This window comes from Heliangelus exortis, chromosome Z (assembly GCF_036169615.1).
Source record: "Heliangelus exortis chromosome Z, bHelExo1.hap1, whole genome shotgun sequence".
NCBI lineage: Eukaryota > Metazoa > Chordata > Aves > Apodiformes > Trochilidae > Heliangelus > Heliangelus exortis.
Window position 1 is genome coordinate 63,888,269 of NC_092454.1, and position 21,375 is coordinate 63,909,643.

Genomic DNA, 21,375 nt, shown 5'->3' on the forward strand with positions numbered 1-21,375 from the left:
GAAGCACTACAAAACTTACAAGATTTCTTTTAAGGAACTGGGCTGTATACATTCAAGTTGATGAGGTTTTTTTTTATTCTGCTCCTACTTATTCCTTTCCTTTGGTTATTCTATGCTGTTATTGCAAATGACTTCAGTTGAATGTGTTGGAGCTAACTATATTTTTTGTTTCAGCAAAATAGTAAATTATCTCCAGAAGCAGATACTGCATGATCCCAAAGTTGATTGGCAGTTTGGGGTTTGTCTCATTTTCTGCCTAAAGAATAGCATGCGTGTGAGGATTTTACTCAAAAGCAAGTCCTGCTTGGCAGAGGCAGCTTTTCTCTTTCTTGGAGTGTTAAGAAGTGACAAGCCACCAGAATCCTGTTAGTATTGTCATCTGATTTATTGGGCCAGGCAGTTTTGCCTGTTGAACACAGAGTGCAAACAGAACAGGGCTGATCTGCTACAAGTGTGCTGAGTGAATATGGGCCAGACTGACTGAGGACTGACCAAAAACTTTCTCAACCTGTTCCACAAGTACCTGATGAATGAAAGTGTATTGAATGCAGCTGTTTTCTACATAAAGAACTACAGGTTTATAATGGAAGGTGTGATACAGGAAAGCTGCTGCTTCTGACTACATCAGGCTCATTGTATTCACCACCTTTTTCTCTTCCTGCTACTGTGGACCCTCAAAATCACAGGTGCCCATTCTCTGACAGCCTGTGTTTGTTACAGGCTCTTCAGTTCTATCACTTTACAGCAAGTACTTGGCTTCCATTACCCAGGCTCTAAACACTTCACAGTGTCTTATTGTGTGATTACTTGCATATCATTTGGGAGCTAGGAGTTGTTCAACCCATGTAGTTGAAAAGATGAGCTGTGCAGCTTCTAGAATAAACTCGTGTCATTTTGATGGAAGAGAAGATGTACAGAAGCAACTCTGCTAGAATAAATAGCAACCTCTTTCATGCAGGTACAGTGATGCCTTCTGCTGGTGCAGATGGGATCAGAGGGCTTATTTGCTATAGTCAAAGTCATGCCCAGCATTATTTGTGAGGGGAGTTCCAATGTCTCCATCATTCATGCACCCCCTTGTCTCAGATCAGTCCTGTAACCTCTTAGTGGTAGGTAGGTTTTTCAGTGAAGGGAAGTAACACAAACCTCTGTGGAAGCAAACTGACTTTTTCATTTGGCTTGAAATTCACCAAGGAGCACTCATCATCAGAAGTGTCTGTGACTTGAAGGACATCTGCTCAGATTGTGGTCACAGATGTCTCTTCCAGAGCTGCAGAATAGCAGGAGCTGGAGAGTCCTACTCAGTCTTTTGACAGATGCCCACAAAACAAGAGCCTTCACAGCCAGAATCAATTAGCTATCTCAGAAAAGGTCCTCTTGTGGACCTGAGTCCACAGTTGCAGAGAAATATCTAGTGGTGGCTCTCATGTGTAATTATTTTGAAGGTGATCTGTGTCTGCTCTTCTAATGTCTGTGTCCTTTTTTCACTGATGTTGCAGGAATCAGCTGCGGAGTGCCTCCACCTTTAGAGAATGGATATTATTCAGCTGAGGACTTTTTTGCTGGCAGTGCCCTTACATATCACTGCAACCATGGCTATTATTTGTTGGGTGACTCCAGAATGTTGTGCCTGGACAATGGGAGCTGGAACAGCATTTCACCATCTTGCCTTGGTGAGATGTGCTACACATGGCGCTGCCTGGGCTGGCGATATTGCCCTTATGTGCCCTTGAGTTTGGGTTGGATTTCAGTGTGAAATTGCAAAGGCTTACCAGAATCTCAGATATCACACTCAAAAATATTCAAATTTCTGACATACTTTGTGCAGCATTATGTGAAATTAAAGCTGCGTTCTGGCTCCTTTCTCTGTAAGTCCTTGTATGTCCCACATCCTGTACCTAATAAGCCTGCATTGCACTCCCAGCCTCTCTCCTTCCAGGCTCATTTAACTCTGGATCACTTGCATTCTCTGCTTCTAACCTGTGCATTTCCCTGTGTCTCAGCACACTTTCAGTGTCCCATGTTCTCTGACCAGATTCTTTCTAATAGGCCATGCATGGGCATTGTCATGCTTGATTCATAGTTGGATGCTGTGCAGGATTTCTGTTTTAGCAGAGTGATATCAAAAAAACTGCATAACACAATACAAATAAATACAAGTTACACATAGAAAAAAACGTATCAATTGCAATCAGTACATTGTTTAAACACCATACCAATGTGTTTTGCATGTGTATTTCTGTAATATGCTCACTGTCATGACACTGGGCATTGCCAGAAGCCAGGAATGAGTATGTGAGCGGAAGCCAGTTGGAGTCTAATTGTCTGGTTTTTATGTTGGCCTGAACCATGTGTTTAATTCCCCTCATGATGCTGTGGCTAACTCATGGAGACACACACACTCTTCTAAGGAACTCAGGGAGAAGCATTTACACCAACAGTTGATCCTTGGTAGCTGTTTACCTAAAGCAAAGGCCACCTCCCATTTCCTTTGTGTTGAGACAGCTTCTTTGTAATGGCAGTGTTCAGTCACACACCACGTTATTCCCTGAGCTTCATGGGCATATTGCTTTTCCCCATTTTCCATAAGTCTTCTTACATTATGGGAGTGTATTCATCAGTCACACACGCCTGCCAGCAAGCAGCTGCAGCTTGGAGAGGACTTAGAGTGCTCTTATGGACACAGTTCACATAGTTTTCAGACCATGACTTACTTCCTGGTCAGCTCGGTGTGATGTACCAGATGCAGCTGCAGGAGCTGAAAGTTTAAACAGACCAGCATTGTACTGAGTATGGAGCACTGGGTGCAGCTCTTATTGTAGGGCTTGGTCTCCAGCAGCTTCCTCCTGGGGTCCACTCATTAGTTGTACTTGGAGTGCTGCTGTCAAAACATGCCTAAGATGGAAGTTGCAGGATAACAATCTAGCAAGATTTATGTTTGATTTGACTCTCAATTTTTATGTAAGTATAGCAAATATTTTTTTTCAGTCAAGACAAGCAAAAGAAAAGCCAACACTCTTTTAGTTCTGCCAAAATTCACTTTGGGATGGGACCCATCTGGTTTAATAGCATTACGTCTCTCAGGACTCCTTCAGAAACTCCAAACAGACTCTTCAGCTAATTGTTCCTCTCCTTGCTTTGCTCCTTTGCGCTTTTTACCAAGGCCTAAAGATGAACAGGCTCAGGCAGATGCTTCAGGGCTCTCCAAGCAGTTCAGCACTAATGCAGCAGGGAGCATGATGTTGAGAAGGAAAAGACCTGCTCCTCATCCACCAGCTTGTGGTGTTTCTCATAAAGCAGAGTAGACCAAAGGGAAAAGGAAAAGAAGTAGCTTTGGCACCCTGCCCACCCTTTACCTTTCTGATTCATGGTCCAGGCAGATGCTACCAAAACCTGGTACACCTAGGCCCTGGGGCATTCCTTTTAGGCAATAATATCCCTAAAAGGGACCTGAATTGCCCTTTAGGGAATAATATGCCCAGTGCTGTTAAGGTTGTTATTCATAGTGTCCTTCCACTCTTCCTTGCCTTACAAGACATTACAGGAGGAACAGTCATTTCATTTCTACTGTGGTAGCACTTCACATTCTCCTGATGCTTGTGTAATTGGCAGCTGTTTTGATTTTAATGTGCTGTTTTCTTCCTGTATGTCAGGAAGAAAATCCTTCTCAGAACAATGTTATGTTCTTTCAAGGTGGACAGACACATTCAGCAGTGGAGAATAAACACACCAATTCAGTAAATTTTGTTTATTTTTTTAACGATGTTGCTTTTTTGCCTGGAAATGGGCAAAGAAGTCGAGCTGTATGTATGGTATACCTGATTAGACAGCTGTCCTTTAGAAGGTCTTTTAAATAAAACCATCTTTTTCTAGCTCTCTATCTCTTAACAATCTGGTAAAAATGAGTAATAATCCCTGATGCCAGCATTTCTCAATTATATACTTTTAATTGATCCTTTGCAATTTATGGCCCATTCTTTACATACCAAGAGCAGTTCTTTGTAATCATTTGGGATTTGAAAGCTGATGTGAAGTAGTCTGGATTGAGGGATGGGGTTTTTTTGTGGTACATACCAAGCCACGTGGAGTATAACTCACCTCTTGGCATTTCTAGGCACTACTTCAATATAAATAACCATTATAATAACAACTAATACATTTTTAACTGTTTTAACTTCTCTGGCAGCTGCATACAGTTCTCATTCATACTGTAATGTAATTCCCTTAAGCAAAGATGAGGCTCTGACCATCTTTTGTGTTCACAGTGTTTTCCCTCTTGGCTAAGTTTTCCTGTCTTATAGATGGGAAGTTTGAGATATAGAGGATTTCCTCCTCCTCAGTGCCTGTTCAAACTAGTAGTAACAACACATGAGTAACAATGTCTATTCTTTTACTACTTGGAAACTAAGAAATATTGGTAGCAGTGTTAACTGAAGATTAATAGGATTTGTCTGATTTTCTCATGTTTCACAATATTTTATAGTAAATTGTATAGGAAGCATAATTATTAACTTAAATATTGCATGTTTTTACTAGTGTATCAAAAACATGATGGAAGTAAGAGTGATTTTCAATTGTTCTATTGAAAACCATTCCTTTTGGCAGTTAATGAGACAGAAATTTAAAACAGATGCTTGTTTATAAATACAACCCTGGAGATATCTCTTTTGTGTTTCTTTTTTGTAGATGTTGATGAATGTGCTGTTGGATCAGACTGCGATGAGCACGCATCTTGTCTCAACACAAACGGATCCTATGTTTGCACTTGCATCCCTCCTTACACAGGAGATGGTAAAAAATGTGCAGGTATGGGAAAGAAAAACAACAGGCTAGCCTTTCCAAGGTTCTGTATAGGCCCATATTCTGCTTCCCACTCTGGAAGATAGTAATTGATATCTAGGGAGGGGCAGGGGAAGTATTTTCTCATCTCCAGGTCACTTTGACCTGAATAAGGCTGTGATGAAGTGCCTTCTTTTGTTTCTTGAGAACTTGCCTCTCTCTGTGGAGACAGCTGTCATTTGGATTCTACTCTGAGACATACACACTTACACTCATGTGGAGCATGTTTTCTGAAGACTCTTAAAGCTGCATGACACGTGTCACTATTTGAATGCAAACATGTGAGTAGTTCTTGAACTGCCTGTTGGAAACATTAGGCAAATCTTTATTAGCATGAAGATGTCAGTGGCATAGGTTGGGATAAAGGGCAGATGAACTGATTTAATGCTCAGGGCTGGACATGCTGTAACAGGACTTTCCTCACAGAGGGGAAAAAAGACTGTGAGATGTGTTTGCTTCTGACAGTGAATGCAAACTCAGTTACAGGGGACTAATCCATATCCAGGTTATCTTATTTGATTGTGTCTTCAGTGCCTGTCATTTACACACAGGACAGAGAAAAGCTGGTAAGGCTGAGAACTACTTATGGGTGTTTTCCAGGTGCTCTGTCTTCCTAGCTTCAGAAAATTCCCAACCTATTTATAAAATCTGGTACTTATATATGTTATTGATAGTTTCTGTGTTCCTCCTCAGAACCAGTGAAGTGCCCTAACCCAGGAAATCCAAATCATGGACATTTACATGGGAACACTTACAGTGTTGGCAGTGAAGTGACATTTTCCTGTGAAGAAGGCTTTCAGCTGACAGGAGTAACTAAACTTACATGCATGGAGTCTGGAGAGTGGAGCCACCCAATCCCATACTGTGAAGGTATTATTCCTGTGGAGAATGCATATTATAAAGGGTGTTGTTAGAGCCATGGAAGCAGGGAAGAAGCAGTGTAGAGCCTCCACTAAGGATAGCTCGTCCTAGATCTGGGTCCAGTTTTGAAATCTATTGTCTGAGATGTAAATACCATGCAAGCATTAAAAGGGTCTTTCTTCTCAGCTTCCTATTTTTAACTTGTGAGAACTTAATATATTAAAAATCATTACTGTGTTTCAGTGTATAAAAACCAGGGGACAGGCTGGTGTACTTACATATACATACTATAATTGAAGAAACTTTTTCTTTAGAAAACTGGAAAAATATAAAAAAACTATTACTTTGTCCACAGGGAGGGATGGATATGGAGTCCTCTTGACAGTAAAGCATGTGGTTTGTAGATCAGTTACAATTGCCTGTGTCTAGTTAGTCCAGTTTCTCAGTAAGGTTAAATCAGCTAAAGAGTCCTAAATATCATTATAGCTTCATCAAAACTCAATGTTATCTGGGGCCTTACAGTCCTTCAAACCTGTTTAGCAAAAACAAAGCAAATTCTGATTTTCTGTTCTTTTTTAACTGTGTTGTATCAACCTCTCTTGTGATCCTGTCTTTTTAAGCTATATCCTGTGGTGGTCCAGTTATTCCAGAGAACAGTGTCATTTTGGGCTCAAATTATACATACCACAATAAAGTGATGTACAGGTAGGAATTCAGTATGTTTAAAATGGTATATTAATTATTGATTGAGAATCTGGCAATAAATGAGAGTATAGCTAGATTGAGAGAGTGCTTGAAAAGGAGAGGAGCAAGATGGGATTAAATTAATGGAAAAATATTTGGTTACTGATGTGGCTATTCACTAGCAAAACTGTATGTTTACTCCAGTAGTTCCTCTCTATGTCCTGCAGAAAAAGGTGGTGTACGCAGGTGTGGATGAGGAGAGAAGAGGGATGGCTTCATACCTTGTGCATAAAAGACTCTGTTTGATAGCACTTCTTTTCTTTTAATTCAGATGCAATGATGGATACAACTTAGTGGGAGTAAAGGAAATTCTGTGCCTTGCTACTGGTGTTTGGAATCATCCCCCCCCATCCTGTGAAATGGTGACTTGTCCTAGCCCACAGGATATCAGCAATGGAAAATACACACTCACTGGCACAACCTACCTTTCCTCTGTGTCATACACCTGTGACAATGGATACAGGTAAATGCAGGAACATCCTTCAGCCAAATGCATGCAGAATGCTTGCTAGAAGGTCTTACTTATGTATGAAAGAGATAAAGCTGGGATCATTGCTCAGAAAGGTAAAATACTAAAACAGAATTTTAAAAGACTGACTTAAAACTTGAAGGTACTTTCAGTATGTCATCCTAAATTGGATCAGCTCAAGGTCATTCAGGATTCACTCTGTATTCAAACTCTTACTTTAAATATATATAAAATAGTTAATTTTTTTTGGTTGAAATTCTCTTTTTTTTCCTGAAGCATTATTATGTCCTTACATCTTTAGTACATAGCCAGTATTATTTTTGTTGTTGTTGTGCAATGCCTTTGGTGAGAGAACCTTCTGAAAGTTACTAATTTATTTCTTGAACTCCTTGTAGCAGTTACTTATACTAGGCTTTTATTCTGGTTTACATTTTTAAGCAACTATATTGGAAGCACATTTTTAATCTGTCACAATTAAAAATTAACTCAATAATGCTATATCCAAGGATTTGACTTTAAGTACAAGTTTCTTCCTCTCCTGATATCTGCTTGTACCTCTAGCAGATTTATTCTGACATAAATGGTTTCATACGAGTGGGTTTAGGTCTGAGATTTTTCACTGTTTCCTCGTCCAGATGGAGGCAAGCAGGTAACGTGGATGCTTTAATTGTGTTAATACAAGTGCACACCTCAGCTGCAGTCCAGTGTAACGCAAAGTTGTAAATCCACGGTGTGGGCTTATCTATACTTCACTAAACTAGGCAGTGTTTTTATCAATGGCAAGAAGTTGTTCGACCATGGACTTAGGATGTATGGGCAGCACAAACCACATCTTCCCCTCTACCTGTCTAGCATAGCTTGGTAAGATGAGTCCTCTCTCCTGCAGTCACCAATCCAGGAAAAGCCCATCCAAACAGTGTTCCTCTTATGCATTATTTCTGCACCCAGTCCCTTTCTTCTTATGTGTTTTTTTTTCATATTGCCACAAATAGGCAGAGCCTGCTGTCCTGGCAGGGGCTTGTTGCAGATCTGTAAGGACTTTACAGGTCAATGTTGTTCTCTTCCATTAAACGCTAAACTCATTTCAGTCAGCTGAACATGGGAGTCTAATACTATTTGACACTAAACTGTAGGGGATGAGACTCACCTGTGTAGATCTCTCAGATATGATATGGGACCTATGGGGATTCCATAGTAAGCTGACATAGCAGCTGGAGGCCAGGGCATTCACACAGGGCATCTCAGGGTGATGCTGAGTACCTCTCTTCTGACAACTGCTGCACATCTTTTGTACCAATGTATTGCTGTTTTCTCAGGTAAGGAAGTTAAGTACCATCAACTTGAAATGTATTTGGCTATACACTCAAAAAAAGTCCTGTACCTCCTGAAGGAACTGAATTCTTATTTGTAAACAAACCTGAACTGGAGCATTTCCTTCAGTTTTCTGAGTGAAGATAGTGTTTAAGTCCTTAAGCAAATACAGGTCTGCCTGAATTGTAGTTGGTAGTCTCAAGACTGGCATGGTCTTGATGGCATACAAGTAAATCTTTAAATATAAATAAATATTTAACCAGCCCATTAATTTCTTTGCTGGCTAAAAGATGGCAAAGCTACAGCAGAAATTTATGCGGATGTCTGCACAGTCCATTTAGGCCACTTAGCTATTCCACCAGCTCTTTCTTCAAAACAATTTCAAGACCAACTTTTTTGACAGAATCAACAGTGCCTTTTCATGAAGACAGGGTCACTACTGAAGTCAGTAAGAGATTGTCCTTGGTTCACTGAGGCCAAGAAGTCAGTGAGGAGCAAAGCTTCTCTTTCCTTCTCAGTTCTTTAATGAAATGGCAACCTTAATAATAATGATGTTTGTGTCTCAGCCTTCAGGGACCTTCTGTACTAGTCTGTACATCTTCAGGGAAGTGGAACAGCACACCTCCAGCTTGCAACATTGTCTCTTGTGGATCCCCTCCTGCCATCAAAGATGCATTCATAAATGGAAATAACTTCACTTTTGGGAGCACAGTCTCTTACACATGTAAAGAAGGGTATGTAGACAAACACTACTGGACTAATAGTCAGGATGAGTAAAACTAGTGCATTACTTTATAAATCCTTGGTAACTGAAGAGGTATTTTTACTGCTTCTGTCTAAACTCTCTCTGGAAATTAAAAGTGAGAGAGAATTTTGTGGGATGCCAAGTTAGTATGGGACACATAGATATTTCTTAAAGTAGTTTCACAGCAGCTGAATAGACTGTGGAAGAGGAGAATGATGAGGAGTCATGGGGAATGACAGACCAATTCAATTTGAAGCCATCTCCCTTGGGGTTACTATAGAACTAGTACTTCTTGTGGTAAACTCAAGGCCCTGATCATTAAAATTCCCTATTTCTCTTTGGGCTATGTGAAAACTGTCTGCTGTGTTTTGAGAGCTGTCCTGCTGTTCTAAATACTGCTTCCATAAAACTCTGGCTTGTCATTTAATGTGCATTACTTTTATTTCTGTCTACTCAGTATAGTGACTGTTTCAGATATTACATCAAAGATGGGGCTCTATTTTGATGATGTCAACACGAAAGTAATGCTGTCAACATGAAAGTAATGCTGGACTCTGATCCCACACAAACCTTTGCACAGGATTATCTTTATAGACTGCGATCAGTCCTGTTTTCTTATAAACTGGCTTTACAGTATTACTTAGCACATAATTGAATCAAAGCATCCCTATTTTGTTTTCTTGATTGTATTATGATTCTAAAAGCTACTTGTCTCTCCTGTGCAAGAACTGTAAATGGGATAAGGTAGCAGGATTTAAAGAGAGTCACAGCTGTCCGTGACTGTGAATAGACTGGATCATATTAAACATTGGCACGTAAGAGGCTCTCTTTCTGGAATGCAGTTATGAGGCTTTGAAAAGAAGACAAAGCACTTTTACAGATATTGCCATCAAAATCTGAACAACTCTGTTCCAGCCTGGGGCTGGAAAGAGTCACTGGGAACTTTTCAGTAGTTTCTTTGCTTTCTGTGAGAGAACACCATAGAGATTTCAGAACTGAGGAAGAAGAGAGTTACAGGTACTGTGACTGTACAGTTGCATGTTTAAGTGGCAGATTTTTAAGTGGAATAGTGAGCAGTGTGGATGTCACTTAATCCCAGAGATTAATTAGAGAAATACAACTACATTAACAGTAATCATGTGGTAGAATTTCATTGTAAAATTTTTTGGGTTTTTTTTCTACTCAGAATTCATTTTTTTATTGGCTTTATAAGAATTTTTAGTTTTTTGGGTTTTTTTTTTTAAGAAGTTGTTAGGCAGTTGCCATGTACATTCCCAGAAAGAGCACCCCTGGCTAGCTTGCTAAGAAATTTCTCATTGCTTGCAAGTATTAAAATATATGGATAGGGTGGGTACCAGAAGGCATTTAACAGCTTTTCTTCTCTTTCTTCTCTAAAGGGGAACAATTTCATAATTGAGTAGTTCCTGTAAGGATCATATGGGCTGTCACTGCATAATGTTAAGTTTGTTGCAGTTTCAACCAAAACTGAAGTTCAGAAATGGTAATTAGATGGGCAGATGACAGAGAAGCGATATACACAAGGTGTGCTAGGATATCCCTTGCTGTGATACCTCACTCACAGGCATTTAGGCTTTAATGTTTTCCTTTGAAAGAAGTAAATCACAGCTTTTGTGAAGGATCCTGTTCTTCCAGGGTGCTAGCAAGCAAGCTTGTACTGCAGGGCCTTCAGGAAAACTGTACGTTCAGGAACTGTACTTCAGGAAACTGTACTTCAGGAAACTGTACGTAGTGTTTGACAATATTTAGGTTTTTTTACTTCCTATGTGTTTTCCTTATCCACAGCTATACATTAGTTGGCTCTGCAGCCATTGAGTGCTTAGCCAGCGGCGAGTGGAGTGTGAGCCACCAGCAGTGCCTGGCAGTATCCTGTGATGAACCACCCCATGTGGAAAATGCATCCCCAGAGAGTGGCCACCGCCTCTTTGGCGACATAGCTTATTACTTCTGCTCCGATGGCTACAGCCTGGCTGATAACTCTCAGCTGCTTTGCAATGCAGAAGGGAAGTGGGTGCCTCCAGAGGGCAGGGAAACGCCCCACTGCATAGCTGATTTCTGTGAAAAGCCATCCACCGTCTCCTACAGCATCCTGGAGTCCGTGAGTAAAGCCAGGTTTGCAGCTGGCTCCGTCGTGAGCTTCAAGTGCATGGAAGGCTTTGTTCTGAACACTTCAGCCAAGATTGAGTGCCTTCGAGGGGGCCAGTGGAATCCTTCTCCTTTGAGCATCCAGTGCATCCCCGTTCGCTGTGGAGAGCCTCCCCACATCAGCAATGGCTATGCCAGTGGGGCCAACTACAGCTTCGGAGCAGTGGTGGCTTACAGCTGCAACAAGGGGTTCTACATCAAGGGAGAGAAGAAGAGGACCTGTGAGGCCACTGGCAACTGGAGTGGCAGCTTGCCCACATGCCACCCAGTGTACTGTGGGGAACCACCGCAGCTTGAGAATGGCTTTATTAAGGTACAAAATGAGTTTTCTCATCTGTCTGGTACCACTGCAAACTGAGCGTGTCTTCACAATTGCTCTCTTGGGGTTTTCTGCTGGTTTGCTCTCCTGTTGAAACTAAGGAAGCACATCACTGAATGGAATAAGCAAAGGGGGAAATGGGTGAATTTGTAGCAGAATCATGTCTGAAAAAAACATAGACACTTCAGTGAGATCTCCCCTCCTAAAGCAGGTTTTCATTTAGGATACTCAATATGCCACATGACAATCAATTGATTTCTTTAATGTCTTATTCCTCATTTGGTTGTTCAATGGGTGGCTTTCCTGTGCCATCTGCAGACATGTGTAGTACTGTTGCCAGTTCACAAACCTTGCTTTTTTCTTTGCTATGAAAAAAAAAGTTTTATTTCCAATAGATAGATTGCCTTGGGATAATTTCTCTCCTTTCAATGCTAACATAGTTTTTTACTGGAGTCAGAATTTCATTTCCTTATCAAATCACATTGCAACAATACCTGAAGTTAAAAATATCCTTGTGGGGTCTAAACCTGTAATAATTGCTTAACCTGTATTGTGCTTTGAAGGACAAGGGTAATATTGTGGAGAGGAAGATCAAAAACACTATTGTAAATATTTAACTTTGAAATCTTAAAGCATTTTTCTTCTGAAAGTCCCTACCCTCCTTTCTTAAACCTAACCACAAGGATATCTGCATTTGCTAGAAATCTGGGGAGTGTGGTTTGCATCAGAGTTCCAACATGGGCTTTCAGCAGTAAAAGCAACATTTTCTATTCAGACTCCCACACAGATACATCCTCTGATGGATGCATATTACTCCATGTTGTCTTCCTTAGATAGGATCAGTCCTTCACATATTCCTTCCAGGTAGAGACATTTTTAATACCTCAGTCAGAGCTCAGGCTGCTACTATGAAGGACTCCCCAGCTGCCTGCTCAAGACCCTGCAGCTGCACTTTTAAGCAACTCCTACTAATACTACACCTGAAGACTCCAGCCTTAAATCCATCCTGTAAGCTAAAGAAGCACAACAATAGACATTTCATGGCAGCTTCTCCTGACCCATTTCTTTTCTATCTTCCAGTCTACACATCTTTTGACCACAAGGGTCAGGAAGATGAAAAGAGGGGAAAATATATTTCTAGCTTTTACCTTTTAAGCCTTGAATTTTCTGTTGTCTTTTGATGGTGTTCTCAGATTTCCTGACATCATTTGAGGCAAGACGTTTGTCAGTTAATTTGCCAGTTATTGTCAGTTAATTGCATTCATTCCTTTGCAGACAGTCTTTACTACTATCTGTGATTCAGCTAGAGGCTAAACCAAGAGAGCACAAGAAGTGAAATTAGCATCCTATTGCCACAGTCATGCAACTTATTTTCAGCCATGTCCCCATTTTATCTATTTTGCAGGAAACAACTGGACGCTACTTTGAGAATCGGGCAAATTATCAGTGTGAGTCTGGCTACCAGCTGGTTGGGAGCTCAGTGTTTGTCTGCCAAGCTAATCGGCAGTGGTACAGCGAATCACCTCCTTACTGTGTTCCCCTCAGCTGTGGAAAACCACCACCCATCCAGCATGGATACTCCAAGGGAGAAGCTTTTGATATGGGCTCCAAAGTCGAATTTTTCTGTGACGAAGGCTATGAGCTGATTGGAGATGTTTCTTGGACATGTCAGAAGTCTGGGAAATGGAGCAAAAAGCAAAGCCCAAAGTGTGTGCCAACAAAATGCCCAGAACCTCCCTTGGCAGAAAACCACTTGGTCTTGAGGGAAGTGACTTACCAAGTTGGTGTTGTACATCTCTCCTGCAAGGAGGGCTATGTTTTGTTTGGCTCTTCTGTACTGAAATGCTTGCCTTCTCAACAGTGGAATGATTCCTTTCCCTTCTGCAAAGTTGTACAGTGTCCTGCACCTCCATACATCCCCTTTGGTGACCCCTTGACTTCATCCCTTCATTTTGGCAGTACTGTGAAGTATGTCTGTGTTGATGGGTTTTTACTGAAGGGTGAGTCTACCATCAGATGCCAGGCTGATGGTTCATGGAGTTTGCCTTTGCCAGAATGTATTCCTGTGGAGTGCCCCCAGCCAGAAGAAATTCAGAATGGCATTGTTGATGTGCAAGGCCTCACCTTCCTTAGTACAGCCCTCTATACATGTAAACCAGGCTTTGAGCTGGTGGGGAACACAACTATCCTTTGTGGAGAAGATGGCCAGTGGCTTGGAGGAAGGCCAGCTTGCAAACCTATTCAATGCTCAAGGCCAAAGAAAATCCTCAATGGCAAATACTCGTTTACAAATTTCCATTATGGGCAGACTGTTACATATTCCTGTGACAGAGGTTTCCAGCTCCAAGGTGAGGAAACGCTGAGATGCTTGGAGACTGGGGAGTGGAGTACAGTGGTTCCCTCCTGCAAAGCCATAAATTGCCAGCCACCCCAACCCATTGAGAACGGCTTTGTGGAGGGTGCAGATTATAGCTATGGGGCCATGGTAATTTACAGCTGTGTGCCAGGCTTCCAGCTGTCTGGTCTTGCCATGCAGACCTGTGAAGAATCAGGCTGGTCTAGCTCCACACCAGCTTGCCTCCCAACAGACTGTGGCCTGCCTCCTCACATTGACTTTGGGGAGTACATGCAGGTGAGACACGGGGAAAGACGTTCTGAGCAGGAGAGTGTTACAGACAGCCCCTCCCTTTCACATATCTTACTGGCTGACAATCTGAAAGACTTAAAAAGTCCACTGAAGGAGGACAGTGCAATGCAGCTCACAAGCTTCTTATTTGGAACTATCATTTTATACACGTGTTACTCAGGCTACGAGCTTATGGGAAACCCTATTCTAGCTTGCCTAGAAGATGGCGCTTGGAATGGCACTGCTCCTTCCTGTGTTTCAGTAGAGTGCACCTTGCTATCACCTCCCGAGAATGGTTTTTTACATTTCACTGAGAACACACTTGGCAGCATGGTGCAGTACACCTGTAAGCCAGGATTCACACTTGTTGGCTCCGACACACGACTGTGTTTGCCAAGTCGGCAGTGGAGTAACACTGCCCCTTACTGCAAAGCAGTAATGTGTAACCCGCCTGCCCAGCTTATGAATGGAAACATAAGAGGAGAAAACTACACATATGGGAGTGTTGTCTACTATGAGTGTGACCCTGGGTACCAGTTAAATGGCCCCACAGAGAGGAGATGCCAAGAAAACCATAAATGGGACGGCAATGAACCAATTTGCATTCCTGTTTCTTGCAGCCCACCACCAGTTTTGGAGAATGGTCAGGTGACTGGAGAGGAGTACACATTCCAGAGACATACAGAATATAGCTGCAATGAAGGTTTCCTCTTAGATGGGGACAGGAGTAGAATCTGCCTTGCAAACGGAAGCTGGAGTGGAATCACCCCGGTTTGCAAAGCTGTGACCTGCCCTGTGCCACTGCCTATTCCCAATGGGAGAATTAGTGGCTCAGATTTTGGATTTAAGAAAGCAGTGCACTATCACTGCAATGAAGGATATAGCCTGCAAGGTTCCTCTATGCTTACCTGTCAAAGTGATGGTACCTGGGATGCAGAAGCTCCCCAGTGTGAGCCAGTTATTTGTGGACCTCCTGAAGATATTTCCCATGGCTTTCTCAATGGCTCAAGCTTTGCCTATGGTGAATTTGCCCATTATGTGTGCTTCCCTGGATATGAGCTGCACGGCAGTCCTTTACGGCAATGTTTGTCCAATGGATCCTGGAGTGGAAGCCTTCCTTCTTGCCTACCCTGTGTGTGTCCTACACCGCAGATTCAGAAGGGGGTCGTCTTTGGTACAGATTTCAGCTGTGGGAAAAGTGCCCAGTTTCAGTGCCTGGAGGGCTTCAAACTGCTAGGGCCTTCTGAAGTCACCTGTCTGGCAGCTGGCAAGTGGAGTTCTGGGTTCCCTCGCTGTGGGCAGATTTCCTGTGGCTCTCCACCTGTCATTTCCAATGCCTTTATCAATGGGAGCAGTTCTTCAGATGAGAACACCATTATCTATACCTGCTTGACAGGTTTTGTCATGAAGGGAAGTCCAGAACTGACTTGTGTAGAGACTGGTATCTGGAAGAAGCCATACCCCAGCTGTGAGCTGTTAAGCTGTGGCCCACCGCCTTCTGTCCCACATGCAGAGGTTCTTGGGAACACTTACACCTATGGGAGCAAGGTCCAGTACAGGTAAGAATGTTGCTGCTGTTCTGTTCCCACAAAATCTCTGAAAGGATGAAGATGGAATATTTATGCACCCTGAATTAGTGCAAGTTTTTAAAAGGCCTGGAAGAAAATCTATGCCTTTTCACATGCCCAGATTGACAAAGCCCACGTTTCCATACACGGAAATATTTTTGCAGTGTCAAAACTACAGCAAGCTATTTCAGCCTCTTGGGCTGCACTCCTTCACTGCCTTTACTTTCCCATTGGCCTTCACATTTCTCTTGTTCTCCTCTGAAACACTGGTCTTGGCATTAAGGTTTTGTCTAGCAGGTGACAGCAACAGCCAGCAGGCTGTGCAATTTTTCTCCCCTTTTGACACCCCATTTATCTTCCAGTGGCATCAGATGTCTGTTATAATACAGAAGGGCTGATCTTTTCCCACTTTCTCTACTGCAACACTGCACTGTCAGAAAGTGTTGCTGATGCAAAGTTACTCTGTCAGGTGTGATAGAAAGGGTTTTTTGTTAATTGCTGGAAGTGTACATGCACACTGTAGATCTCTTCCTCCTAGGTGAAGAACTCCTTGGCAGAAAAAGATATGGTTTATTTGCCAGTAAAAGCAAATAATAGTATGGGACACAACTAGGAGATGGCACATGGATTAATTTAATTTCATTGGTCATTTCCATTTACCTTTAACAAGGTGAAGGGATTGCTTGTGTCTGCCTTTCTTCAAGTGAATCCACTTACTGAAGCCAGTTGACTTTCTCTTGGTGTAGCATCATGTGGAATAGAATGAGTCAGCCTTAAATATCTAAGCAAATGTGCCAGTGGTCCACTGGCTGTGGTCAGTCTAAGGCTCAATTTGTTCTTGGAAGAAATTGAGATCATCTTAAGAACTGCTTGGTGCTTACACACTGTTTACCTAACCTAACCTGACCTAACCCTCCTTGCAAAGGGAGGGGCAGTGCAGAAAATACTGGTAAGTGTTCAGAACCCTCCAGACACTACAGTCAAGAACTCCTTTCCATTGTGGTGCTGTGTCAGCATGAAGCTGTAGAGGAAGTCTGAAGCTTCCAGTTCTTGCAACAGAATAGACTGTCCAGGCATGCCCCCCACAAGATTACCTTGAAATAACAAGAGAAATCCTAAGGTGTGCTTATGAACAACTACTACTGAAAACTGACTATGACTGTAATTTCTGGTTAGCTTATCCCTAGCTGTGTCTCTGTGGCCAGATCTTAACTCTGTGTTGCAGATGCCTGGAAGGATACACAATGGTGACAGAGGTGGATGTGTGCATTTGCCAGGAAGATGGACAGTGGTCTCCTCAAAGTGTTTCCTGTTGCCCCAGAATGTGCCCCCTCCCACAAAATATCACCTATTTAATGGTGCATGGGGACAACTTCACTGTGAACACAAACATCACCCTGTCATGTGTAGAAGGCTATACTCTGGTGGGAGCAAGCACATCTACATGCAAGGTATAGTTATTTTCATTGTTTTATTGTGCTGGCTTTGTTGAATCCAAGAGTCCTTTTCATGCCCTCATTAGCTTTTGGCCCTTAAATGTGCACAACAACAAAATTTAAAGTATATCTTGCAAAATACAATATGCTTCAGTGTTGCCCTGAAAGAGCAATTATTTTTCCATGTGTTCCTAGTTTCTTTCAGAACTAGAAATTACTTACTTCATCTTCTATTGAAGAATAATGCTTCCCTTTAGAAAAGCATTCCTTCTATCAAATTTCAGGGAATAAATCATGTCTGAATTTAAAAACAAAAAATTGTCCAGGGTTTCTAATGTATTTTGAGGACTGTGTGCAGAGCTTTTTTTCTCCTAAAAAATTTGGCAGCACACATTTTAATCCACTGTGCAGCTGCAGAAACTTGAATCCTCTGTGTTTTAAAGAAGAAACTGTCTCATCAGTTCTGCTAGCAACTTCTTTTTGCATTAGCTGTGGACAAACTTGACTTAAGCTTGGAACTAGACTCTTTAAAGTCAGTAAGTCTGCTGAGATGAGAAGAGCTGATCATATGCCTTTTTGCAGAGTCAGCACTTCATAATGAAAGGTTTTTTCCTTAATTTGCTATTTCAGAAATCTGTGGAAGTAGGAATAGGTGTTTGATGAGTCTCTCTTCAGGTATCAGACTTCCCTTAGAGAGTCTGAGAAGGCAGCTGAAGCATTTAGTCATGGTTTTTAGACATTCAACCAGAAGAGAAGTACTGAACATGGAATCAGGAAGCTGTAGTTTTCATCCTTCTGCTGATGTGTGCCCTGAGATATTGGGTGACCTTGTACAAGTCAACTTGCTTTTCCAAGCTTCTGTCTCCCCATTTACGTTTTGTCGATTCTGTCTTTTAAGTTTAAGATGAACACTCCTGCCAAGGCTGACCTCCAGCCTATGTAAACATTGAAAAATGTTACTTCAATTACCAAGTTTCATTAAAGATTGCACAGATAATATATGTTAACCACATCTATCTGCCACTGGATGGTGGACATTGGTGGACAGAGTAGAAGCCTTGGATGCTTCTATTGTTATTTTCATAATTTTATTATTTTTATATGTATTAAGCATACAATGGGGTGGTTCACACTTTTAATCGCTTTTATTTTTCAGGAAAGTGGCATTTGGGTGCCACCATTTTCTGATGACATCTGCATTCCTGTGTCCTGTGGGGCTCCAGAATCTCCAGAGCATGGATTTGTGGTTGGCAGTAAATACAACTACAAAGACGTGATTCTTTATAAATGTGATTCTGGCTATGAATTACAAGTAAGCAATCTGATATCTCCACCACTCTATACCTTTAGCTGTCTTGTCCAGTTCTTTTGTGAAGACCATGGGAATGCATTATGTTGATCCATATTGATATATTCCCTTAACTGCCATGGAAGTTAAGTATCTGCTGTTATTATTGTCTGTAGAATGCTCCTGGTGTATCTGGCATAGTCCATGAATGACTTAAGGGTATAATTGAAGAAAATAAATGCATCCTGTTCAGAGACCCGCTTAGCAGATATCTTTCAGTGGCTGCTTTTTGACAGCAGGCTTTTTCAGCCCTCTGCAAATACAGCATTATATATGCTTGTGACCATAAATCATGGAAGAGTTATTTTCTCATGTATTGCTTTCTTGAACTGGCCCCCTGGCCAGAGTTAGATTGCATTCTTCCCTTGATTCCCTAGTATCCCAAGCATGACATATGCTGCTTTGTGCTTTTCATACTCACAGCTCCTGATAAACTCTACTGCCATCAGTTCTGTCACATTGCTACATGGTATGAAAGTGATATCACCTGTTATAATAAAGCAAGAAGATTCCAGTAAGTTCAATGGCAGCTTTATTCCCTGATGGAGAAGGAAAGTTCTTTCCTGTCCATTGTTTTTCTTATGAGCATTGGTCTCTTATCCCCACCTGAGCTCTGGTGCAGCACTCCTATCACATTACCAGGATTCAGACTTGCCAGTTCAGAGGAGCCTCAGGTGTATTTTTAAAAGCTGCAGCGGATTCATAAAGGATGTTGCTGAGGCACAGCATGGCCTCCACCATCCATAGCTTAGGTAACAACAAATTTGGTTTGCATTATGTTGCCAGGTATGTGATATCACTGGGGATGGAAGGGTAGATTGATATTTAGACAGATATGTAGAATTTCTGTTTCAAGTAATTTTTTAAAGTAATAACCCTGTGCCTTCAAACAGTAAAAAGTCCTCCTAAACTTTGTATTCCAGCATCGCCACCTAACGTCAATCTGTCTCCCTGCTATTGAAGAGAAGTCCTTTTTTCCCTTAGGGAAGGAAAGTGCATTGAGTGTGATGACATACAACACTCATGTCAAATAGCTGCCCTTGTCCATGGGTTTGCTTTGTAATGAAAGTACATTACTTCAGAGGAAGGTCTTAGATGTTGTTCTTCCTGTCTTGGAATAAAATAAGGAAAAAATCCTGACCTGGGATTAGACTAGCTATGAAGCCGGTACATAAGAAAGAATTAACATTATTTATAAATAATTACAAGTATGTGGGATGTGGTAAAAATCAGAATATTACATTTATAAAACACAAGGTTTTACTGTTGTTGAAAAAAATGCTAGTTAGATTTTCTGTGAGTGAGTTCTGAAAGGAAATTTGTCATCGTAACACATTCCTGGGAACAAGAATGGAAAAACTGACTAGAAGGATGATACTCCAGGGAGAAGGGCAAGAGAACTGACTTAATGGCCTCACAAACCTTTTGTCTCTAAACAATCACTTTGCAGGAAGGAATTCTGCCCTAAATCCTGCTAGTAGATTTGAGCTCTAGCTTGTAACACTTTAAATGGGTTATTCATGGAGGAAAAAAGTCCTGGATTTGCTGGATACTACAGCTGATGAGAGAAAAAAGTCTAGTAAGTAAAGCTGTTCTTTGACCATTTTCTTCTGTTCCACAGGGTGATGCAGAACGGACTTGCCAAGAGGACAAGCTTTGGAATGGCACAGTGCCAGTATGCAGAAGTATGTTCCATGGGAGTTAATGGCTTGATGTTGGTCAAGGATGATTTTACACAAAGAAAACATTAATGCTCATTTTGCTTTATAACTCATACTAAAAAATGTTGGCATTTGCCTAAAAATTTTTGGTAAGTACAACTGATAACAGCTTGGAAGAGTTGCAGAATTTCTACTGTGTGCAGGTAATAGCATGAAGGAAATCACAACGCCTTTCTGCCTTGCTCTTGTATCTCTAAGAAAGCTGTGCAGACATCTTCCAAGTTTAAATACTTCTGACTCTTGAGGTCTTGATTTATGGTGTTGCTGAGGACCTCTGACCATGCTAGCTGCCAGGGGTTGCAGGTACTTAGTATCATGGTGACTCTACAGATACTCAGTCTCAAAGGTACTTCGCTTCTGTGAGATCTGTGATGCCACTGATTGCAGTGCCAAAATAGGAGTTGTCTACATAAATATGGAGTCCAGCTCTTGGCTGTTAGTGGTAATATTGGAATTTCCCAAGGCTTCCTGCCAACACAGCCACAATAGATTTTGTCTTTTAGCAGGAACTGGAAACACCAAGAGTGATACTATTCTCCTCAGTGGAAAATACCTGGGAATGCCCACATAAATGCTGTGTTCATTCCCTCTTTCTCAGAGGAAAGTCTGTGGAGGACCTGTCACCCAGACAGGCCAAATTCATTGCCTGATTGGAACATGTTCCTTGTGTTACAGAAGTGTCATGTGGGCCCCCAGACACGATAGAAAATGGATCTGTTCAGGGAGAGGAGTTCCTGTTTGGCAGCGAGGTTTTTTACAGCTGTGACCCAGGCTTTGAGCTACAGGGACCAAGCCGAAGGATTTGCCATGTTGACAAAAAGTGGAACCCCTCTGCTCCTTCATGCACACGTAAGTAGCAAGCAGAGCAACACAGTGGCAGTTTTCCAGGAGGGCCAGAGGACAAAATGAGAGAGTGCTTTTGCTGGCTTCCTCCCAGTCTCCCCCTCCAGCTGGAGGAATGTTAGCAGCAGGAGCCAGAAGAAAAGCCAGCAGAGAAGTTCTCATTTGCAGTTCTTCCCGAATCTGAAGGGAGCTTCTTTTGGCACATTAAAATGGCACAAGGAGAGCATTGTGCTCAGATCAGAAGGGGAGAAGTGTAGCCTCCTATATTTGATTTGCTTCACATTGTGGTGTTCAGGGCCTTGGACATTGTGTGCTGGGATCATTCATCCTTGCCATGCTGAGGCTAATGTATCCTGACCACTCTGTTCATCTGGACACTCTG

At 41.8% G+C, this 21,375-nt stretch overlaps 1 protein-coding gene across 4 annotated transcripts in view; it reads left to right on the plus strand.

Annotated features, from left to right (window-relative positions):
* Positions 1 to 21,375, plus strand: part of SVEP1 (sushi, von Willebrand factor type A, EGF and pentraxin domain containing 1) — a 123,736-nt gene that overhangs the window by 82,709 nt on the left and 19,652 nt on the right. For all 4 annotated transcript variants that reach the window (XM_071731876.1, XM_071731874.1, XM_071731873.1 and 1 more), the window contains exons 31-42: positions 1,500 to 1,673; positions 4,687 to 4,806; positions 5,533 to 5,709; positions 6,321 to 6,405; positions 6,716 to 6,907; positions 8,791 to 8,958; positions 10,773 to 11,445; positions 12,857 to 15,636; positions 16,871 to 17,096; positions 18,238 to 18,393; positions 20,051 to 20,114; positions 20,826 to 20,999. In XM_071731876.1, the coding sequence (XP_071587977.1) occupies positions 1,500 to 1,673; positions 4,687 to 4,806; positions 5,533 to 5,709; positions 6,321 to 6,405; positions 6,716 to 6,907; positions 8,791 to 8,958; positions 10,773 to 11,445; positions 12,857 to 15,636; positions 16,871 to 17,096; positions 18,238 to 18,393; positions 20,051 to 20,114; positions 20,826 to 20,999 (4,989 nt within the window). The remainder of the gene's footprint in view (positions 1 to 1,499; positions 1,674 to 4,686; positions 4,807 to 5,532; positions 5,710 to 6,320; positions 6,406 to 6,715; positions 6,908 to 8,790; positions 8,959 to 10,772; positions 11,446 to 12,856; positions 15,637 to 16,870; positions 17,097 to 18,237; positions 18,394 to 20,050; positions 20,115 to 20,825; positions 21,000 to 21,375) is intronic.